General features: G+C 36.9%; 1 protein-coding gene across 1 annotated transcript; it reads right to left on the bottom strand.

Moving 5' to 3' along the window:
- Nucleotides 1–7966: 7966 nt before the first annotated feature.
- LOC307157628 (uncharacterized protein) lies at nt 7967–8988 on the bottom strand (the record flags this gene model as incomplete). Its single annotated transcript, XM_079869555.1, has 6 exons — nt 7967–8110; nt 8276–8362; nt 8459–8518; nt 8623–8676; nt 8780–8839; nt 8941–8988. 6 exons carry the CDS (start codon nt 8986–8988, stop codon nt 7967–7969), a joined length of 453 nt encoding a protein of 150 aa, XP_079725681.1.
- Nucleotides 8989–9566: the final 578 nt, after the last annotated feature.

Here is a 9566-nt window from a genome sequence, read left to right on the forward strand (position 1 = left end):
ACTCTTTTCATGTAGTCGCGATGTTATATTGTGTCATGTTTATCAAAATAAAACTGACTAAAAAACCTTGGTTCCACTTCATTGATAGTAGCTATACGCTTATGTTGAACTGTATTCTTGTTCAAACAGACGCTGTATGAAGCAGTACATAAAGTATTGAATGAAAATGTTTCTGAAACATCTGTGTATTTGGCAAATATTGCATTTATTTCACTTCAGCTGTGGTAAAGTATGCAAACTCCACGAGAGAGGTCGGAAATTTATATGCCTACACGCGTCAACTCTCACCGATCGGTTACATCCAGCCGCAGCCAATGTCTAACATCGTTTGCCATGTGTCCTTGTCAAGTATTGTTCGTGTAACCGCTGTGTGGTGAGTGTTTAAGTCACATGAAGTCGAGTTTTGCTTAGTCAATTCTTTGTTTTGTATTTTGATTAGTGGTGGAAGAAAAAAAGTGATGCAGATTGACGCGGGACAGTGCTTTCGTGTTAATAGCTCCTAAAAGAGAATTTAAATCACTGATACAACCTTTAAGCAAATGTGCCGTATTGTGTCGAGGCTTCGAAACAATCCAACACCCGTCTCTACGGTGACCCCTAGTGGTCAGAACAGTGTAAATGCAACAAAACCCTGGCAAAACATGCATAAAACACCTTTTACAAATCTATTGCAGATTTTATTGACAGTAAAATCTTTCAAATGCTATTATCTAATTATCAAATAAGATTATCAAGTGTCTATATGTTCTTTTATCAATTGTCAGGGTTTGTTTTGTTTGTTGTATGAATGTCTCAGCTATGACTAAACGGATCTATAAGAACCTGACTAAACAGATCTATAAGAGACTATTAACTACCATTATTAATTTTAATTATACTATGTCTAATTAAAATGTCTAAAAATGTATAATACTGATCAGAGATCAGGTAAAACTCACAGACACGTGTTCAATGGTTATCATGATTAATGGGTTGACAGAGATCATCGCCCCCCAGCGGGGACCCATAAGAAATTTTACCATGATGTACTATAGTACATACCATGGTATACCATAGTAGTACCATGGTAGTACCATGGTAGTACCATAGTACCTTACATATAACCATGGTACATACTATATAGTACTTCAGATATTATCATGGTACCATGGTACATTGCATGGTACTGTAGATGTTACTATGGTACATAGTATGGTACCTCAGATTTACCATGGTACCATGATACTTACCATGGTACAAATACCATGGTACCATGGTACATTGCATGGTACTGTGGATGTTACTATGGTACATAGTATGGTACCTCAGATTTACCATGGTACCATGATACTTACCATGGTACAAATACCATAGTACCTCAGATATAACCATGGTACATACTTTATAGTACTTCAGATATTATCATGGTACCATGATACCATGGTACATTGCATGATAATATCTGAAGTTCTATACTGTAGATACTGTACAGTATACTGTAGATGTTACTATGGTACATAGTATGGTACCTCAGATTTACCATGGTACATACCCTAGTACCTCAGATATTACCATGGTACATACTACCTCAGATATAACCATAGTACCTCAAATATTACCATGATACTTTGCACGGTACTGCAGACATAACTATAGTATACCCAGTATTACTATGGTACATCTTGAGCAAATAAATAAATAAATAAATAAATAAATAATATAAAACAAACCACACGAGTATTTTGAAAAACAAAAACACTGTACCCACACAAGTAGCCTACTAGTAACTGATTGTTGAAAGCTCAAGCACGCTAGCATGACCCATTGTCCTCCTACCCATTGTCCTACTTAACTTAACTTACTTTTGATATTTTAACTACTGTTTTACTAACAAAGCTTGTGAGCTTATGTACATTTTTGAAAGAAGGCCATATAGCTTTAGCTTAGTATTTTGCAACTTTTAGTATTTTAGTTAGTTTCACTTCTAGTCAAAATTTGTATTTCTTTCTCAACACATGTTTGCAAAAGAAAATTCTCAAAGAATTACACTTGATATTATCATATGACATAAATATGTTCTCAATGTTTTTGAATGAGACAACTCAGTTCACAGCACTACAATGTGGTGTTTAGGCTTTTATTTAGCAATATCCATACAGAAACACCCAAAACCCAAACTTGCATGCACAAATTCATTAGGAATACAGTGTAAAATAAATTAATACAACAATCATATATAAAAAAAGAACAATAACAATATTGCAATAAAGAAGTCCTGCTTATCAATTTTCATTGGTTTAATTTACCCAGATATTATATGGTGTAGAGACACACTACAAGCCATTAGAGGGCGCTATATCAGGGAAAAAAAAACGGAGAAACCGTTTGGTTTTAAGCTCAATGTTGAAAACTGTTCATTTACTCACGTCTTAGGGTGAATTGGGAAGCCAATATAAGTTAGAATGGTTTCAAAAGGAGGCTGTGGTGAAGTGGATCTGTTTGTTTTTATATCTCCTGCCTGAATGGGCAATTTTAAAGAAGAGAAATAAATTGCAACGTACTCAATGTTTCTTCTTAATGGTAACGGATTTCAACGTACTCAATGTTTCTTCTTAATGGTAACGGATTTCAACGTACTCAATGTTTTTTCTTAATGGTAACGGATTTCAACGCACTCAGCGTTTTTCTTCAGGTCAAAATTATTTTAACTCTGCTCAAACACAGGCATTTTTATCACATATAACTGACCCTCATGTTCAATTGCAATAGACTTAGCTACTATGTCCTCACATGTCATTGCACACAATTCATTTGAGATCCTTACTTTCACAAGAAACTTTGCAATGTTTGTATTGATATCTGCATCATAGATAGCTGGTTGTCTGTATTCCCGTTTTAGTTGCTTATAGAAAATAAGAAGTTCTCTACAAGAGCAGTTAGGCACTCTTTCACAGTTACAGGGTTTTGGTACAACAACCAAGGATTCTACCATACCAAAGCAATTAGCGGTTTCTATTACAGAATTGTTTCTTTTGAAATTGACACTGTAATCTCTGGTGGTGACTAACATACCATTATACACGCAACGCTTATATACAGTTGAACTGTTCTCATGCTGGTACTCTGTGAGCGTAGAACTGTTTTGCAGTGCAGCAATTTCTCTGGTAGTTAACAGTCTGTGAGAGCCACACCCCAAAGTCACTAAATGTTCTCTAATGTAACATGAAGACCTCGTAACAATGTTGCTACTTGTCATGAGAGAGAAAAAATCTTGCATTTCTCTGCTTGAATCCTTAAGTACAACATTTCCTTTCCTTACAACCTTCTGATATGAAAAGAAATTCTTAAAGATCTGTGACGAAACTGACTGTGTGCCAGAATACAGCTGCAAGAGTTTGCCATTCATGTCTTCAAAAACAAATGCTGAATTGGTCCATAGAAGACCCCAGTCCCTGGCACTCTGGGTAAGATGCGTCAACAAATGGCAGTTATATGAACAATGCTCGAGACCATAAAGAGCTGGCACTTTTGCTACAAACTGAACTAGACATAACTCTGCACAATTGAGCTCATCCTGTGTGGCAAACTGGGAGAGAAGGATGTGAAGTGCACATGCAAGAAGCATCCAGTGTTTGTAGTACAGCCCTGGTAAAACATTCCTTAGTATTACAGGAGAATAGAGGAGAGCAAATGCCCTCCACTCAGAAGCTTTCCAATATACTCTCTCACTTAAGCGCCTAGGATTTCTTCTCATTTCATTTGGTGGCTGAATTTTACACAAATCTTTGTCTAGGTCATTCAACTGGCGAGAAGTCAAGTGGAAGTCAAGTGGAAGTCCTTGTTGGCATAATGAGGTCAAACCAAAGATTGACAAATTGACGGACTACACCAAGACAAAAACAATGCATGTAATCTGGAATAAACCCCTTGATAATGTCAAATGATGGCAACAGGATCAGTGGACTTGGACCTTTAACACCCCTTTGAGATTGGTCATTACCATTTTCCATCACTAACTCAGCAAGTTGTAACGTTTCAGCCATATGTCTCAGGTCGCACCCAGCTATCTGTACAGGATAAACTCTAGTAAAGCCTCTGCCTTTTTGTACCATCTCCCCTTTGTGGTAGCAAAAACCACATCCAAATTCTCCATTGAACTGTTTAAAGTTCTGCACCATAGCCCTTGCAACTGCATCACAAATACATATTTTGGCTGTTACTTTGGTGTGATGTTCTGACCCAGTTTCATCTTTCCAACAGAATCCTGTGTCCCCTAGTTTTTGAATTTCACGGATGAATGGGGTGAAGAAACTTTTAACCTGGGGTTTTCCTTTGCCGAACCATAACGAATGCAATAGGACATTTTTACATCGATCCACAAATGGAAGTTCATTGATAGTACACAGAATGGGCCAAATTGAAGTCTTTGATGAATTGAACACAGGGGAGCCATCACAGTTGAAGGTTAGGATAATACTGTCAGTGTGTACTCCCTGTGTCTCGCGTCTGTATTCCGTTCCAGTGTTGACATCAGAAACACATGCATCTCTTGTGAAATGTTTCCGTAGCTTTGAATGTACATGGGCCAGGGTATTTCTTAGCTGAACCTTAAGTGGCATGACAAGGAAATAGTATGCCTTCTCAAGCAGACCTTTTTTGTTGAAGCTCTGCTGGCATTCTCCACACTTATTACCAGGTTCAACACCAAGGTAATTTGAACAGCTAGGACAGTAAAAATGAAGCTCTGTCTTGTTATTGTAATCTAGAAAGTGTTTATTTAAAAACCAAACTGACTTTGGTACACATCCAGGCACCACAAAGTTTAGGAGCTCCAGGAGGTCTTTGGTCGCTGCTTTTGACAGGCCATGCTTCAGCATGAATGCCAAGAGAAGAAGAAGAAGAGCCCCCATTGTAATTGAAGAACCAGCGTAAATTTTCTTTTCATCATTGAAGTTAGGGTCAAAAACATGCTCCTAATAAAGGATTGCAAAGGAAAATATATGTATTACAATCAAACCTGAATACAGAGAAAGCATTTTGTTACATGTAACATTACAATTTAATAAAAAAAATAAAAATAATGCTTTATCAAAGCTTATTATTATTTATATTATTATTAATATTTTTTCAACATTATATTAATTATTATTTTAATAACTGTCGGTAATTTTTTGACCGAATAACAAAAGTGACAAATTTCTGTACGACCACTTAGCCTGCTCAAATCATGCCTTCAATTTTATTAACGATTAATCGACGATAGTTCAAGTTCACTTGTGCATTCGCTTCATTTTGTGCAGATATAATTTGTAATATTATGTTTATTTTGTATATATCTGATTAATCTCATATAGGATACGTTGAGTTAAAGGGTAACTAAATCCTAAACCAACTTTTTTTAGTTAATGATCTGTAAGAATGGGGCTTTATTAGTGCTGTTCATTGATTCAAGTAACTTTTTTGACATTTGCGTATAAAGTGTTTTAATTCTACAATATATGGTGTAAAAAGTGCTGCCCTCTTCAGGTTGAACGGTGGCTACTGCAGTTGAATTTTCCTATTGGATGTTTGCGGTGGCAGGTGACGTAAGCAGGTTCCAGCTAACCACGCCCTCCCTTGGTTCGAGCTACTACGCGTATGGATAGCTTCAAGTTAGCGTAGATTTATCTGTATTTAGTACAGTGGTCAGTGGACTGCATAGCTTTTCCAGCAGACTTGGGAATTAGGCGCCAGTGGAGCTCAAGTGTGCATTGCAACTTGAATTTTACGCAGGATTGCTTCTGCAACGCATATCTATGAACGCAATAGAGGTGGACATGGGCTTCTCCACACAGCTCGCGCTGAAAAACGACGCAGTGCCAAACGCTGCTCCGCATGGACTCCATCACCGCAGCGGCGTCTTGATGTGAGTGATCATATATATAATCACAATTTATGTGTAGGTTAACCCCTCATTTACATTGCAAACGCCTGCGGCGCATTACGGCTGCGACAAGGTTTTACTCCGTCCTCCACGCGGTGCTTACTCACACCGGGAGCATATCAGAAGCGGAGCGACTGGATGCGTGAGACCACGTGATTTGCCTGTCCGACATGTTTTTCTAATTTTGGGGTTTTTAGTAGCCTGCCATGGATAAGTTGGCTAAATACGTGCAATACGTTTGGGAATCTGCACAGGGTGTTTATTTTGAAATTGACAGGGTTTTTTTTTTACTTTTATTTTGTATTTCCGGTGCGACTTGGACGCGCGTCCTTCAAAAATAGACTAGGCGCCTAGCTATATTTAGCGAAGCGGCGCGGAGAGCCGCTTCTGGGAAGCTTCTGAAACGCGCCGCGTCGCGTCGCGGCCGGTGTAAACACAAGCATTGACTAGAATGGGCGCGATCAGCTCCGGTAGCCGCAGGGGTTAATCCGCTGGGGTCGACAAACGCGCTGGCGCATTTTGCTGTCCACAACATGAGTCATTCTGAATGGCACGTAGCTTAGTTCAAGTTCACTTGTGCATTCGCTTCATTTTGTGCAGATATAATTTGTAATATTGTTTATTCTGTATATATCTGATTAATCTCATATAGGATACGCGTTAGCAAAGTGCTCCAGTTTAACGGTATTCATTCAGCGCGCAGCTCAAACAGCAACGCACGGTTAATAATAACTATGATTAGGACTGTCACATTACATAACATAAGAAAACTGTTTTATTAAATCGTTGTGAATTCATTGGGTTTAGTTGCCATTTCCAGCGCGTTGTTCCAGGAAGAGCACGTCCACAACAGTCACATATTCCAAGCACGAAGGCGTTTACCAGATAGATTATTATATGTAGGCTTAATATAGTGTAGGCTAAGCCTACCCATATAGATTTTTATTTAACATTTATTTTATGTTGCTTAATTTTTCACATGCAACAGTTGAGCCAGTGCACTATTTTTTTATGTATTTGAATTTTCTGTGCATAATTTATTTTGTTAAACAACATAAATGCCATTATCTGTACCATATCCCAACTGTTACAATAAAACATCAATTGAGCAATATAACATGTATTTGTATTAAGTATATAAGCAATATTTTGCTTCTTATGTTAAAGACACTATTGATACCATGAGAAATTTACATTCTCAGGAAAATAGCCGCTTATCAGTTAATCATTAATCGATTGATAAGAGAAGGTCTAATGATTAATGAATGAATCGATATTTTGCATCCCTGGTGTTCATATACCTAATGCCATACAAGTCACCAAGTTTCGTAACATTCAGATGAAGCTGTGCTTTTTAAAATTTAAGATTTTTAAAATAAATGGTTACTTCAAATATTTACACAAAATAAGCACATTAGGCTGTATGGTAAAACGAAAACAAAACACACCGTTGGATCTTCTGAAGTATCGTCGTCAGATGGAACTGAGTTAGTCTGTTCTTCGTGCTATAATACAGAAGTTGCAAAATACAGAAAGGTAGTTATGATAATAATGCATTTTCGGAACATGAAAGACTCATAAATATGCAGGAAATTTGAACAAAGATTAACTTATTTAATTAATTTAGGACTTTTGATTCAGGAGCCAAAATAACAAACAACAAAACCTTGTCTTAAAACTTCTTTCATAAACCCTAACCCAAAAGAAAAGAAAATAAGGATACAATCTGTAAACCTAACTCCCTTACCAAAACAGAGATCAAACAGTTTACAATAAACAAAAATGGTATCAGACTCCTTACTTTCCCAAAAATTTGTATTTACAATATATTTTCAATCAGACAAACAAACTGAAAAGGACAGTCCAAATCAGTGTCAGAAACAGGCAAAGGGTCAAATATACCAACAAAGATATGCAGATACAAACATCTTTCAATTCAAACAAACAAACAATACTCAGTCTCAAATACTCTTAACACTCAAAATACTTTTATTAAATCACAAACTTTATAATATAACTTAATTTATAACTTTATAGCACTTTATAATCACAAACTATCTCTGCTCAAACACAAGATCTCTCTGTAGAGGAAGTGATGACATGTCTTTTAAAGTTCAAGGCATCAATCAGCCTGCAGGAACCAATCATACACACCACTACATCTTCGTCTGCACTCTCATCTGAAGTGTTTGTGCCTCCCTCAACATGCTGTAATAGAAGAGCACAAGAAGTCACAGGTGAGTTTGTCTGTCCTAAGTGGAACAATTACAGCCTGAGAGACAGGAAAAGGCTGAATGACATATCGTGATAAGATGATTTTATTATTTGTAACATGACTTATTTGTCTCTGTAATACATGACAGGCTCACACACCATTGGATCTTCATCTGAGGCTTCATCATCAGGTGAGTCTGTATTCTCATCATCGTAGGAAACAGTGTTATTGTCCCTCACAGCAATCTGCAGCACAAGTCATACATTTTAAAAGGAGAACAAAGCAACTAATTTGTCCTATGTGAACAACAACAACAACAACAATCACTGTTCATGTTGTACCGTTTCATGGTGTTGATCTTTTCCTGTGGGGTCTGCTGGCCTCCCCAGTTGATAATCACCCTGAGAAACAGAAACGGTGCAATGTGATTCAACTTATGCTACAGGATTTCTGTTTTTAATAATAAAAATAATAATAATAATAATAATGAGACAATCATACACACCATTACATCTTCGTCTGCACTCTCATCTGAAGTGTTTGTGCCTCCCTCAACATGCTGTAATAGAAGAGCACAAGTCACAGGTAAGCCAAACACCAGTGAGTTCAGTTTGTCTGTCCTAAGTGGAACAATTACTGCATGACAAAAAGAAAACCTGTACCATTTCATGCAGTGGATCCTCCCCTCTGTCATCTGATGGCCCAATTGATAGGTGATCAGCCTGAGAGACAGGAAAAGGCTGAATGACATATCGTGATAAGATGATTGTATTATTTGTAACATGACTTATTTGTCTCTGTAAAACATGACAGGCTCACACACCATTGGATCTTCATCTGAGGCTTCATCATCAGGTGAGTCTGTAGACATTTGGGTGATTCTCACGAAATTAGACTTATGAGGTGTCATGAAGCATTTTGATGATAAAAGTAAATGCTATCAAAATAAGAAGAATACAGTTATAAACATCTCTTCATGTACTATTTTGCACATGATTTCAAATGACATCATAAATACCAATTTTGTTGTTTTTTCCACATTTAAGGGGAGATTTCTCATTACCGCAACGTGTTCATGACTGGATTTGGGTTCTTTGAGATGGAAATATTTATAATTAAAAAAAAATAAAAATAAAAAGCTTCAGTGCATGTTATATAATAAACATTTACAGTAAAGAAACATATAGAGATATGCAGTTAACAGACACACACACAGACAGACACACAGACACACAGACACACACACAGACAGACAGACGTTCCTGTAATTTATAGATGGATACTAAATCCGATGTACAGTGACCTTGCTTAACATGTTAACAAAGCCAAACTATCCATTTAACAGTACTACTAAAAGTACATATTATGATCATTATATTGTTAACGTACCAGAATTAACAATGCAATCTATATATAGATTGGCACATTTCTGAATAAAATGCAGTATAT

This window comes from Squalius cephalus, assembly GCF_949319135.1.
Source record: "Squalius cephalus genome assembly, chromosome: 4".
Lineage (NCBI taxonomy): Eukaryota > Metazoa > Chordata > Actinopteri > Cypriniformes > Leuciscidae > Squalius > Squalius cephalus.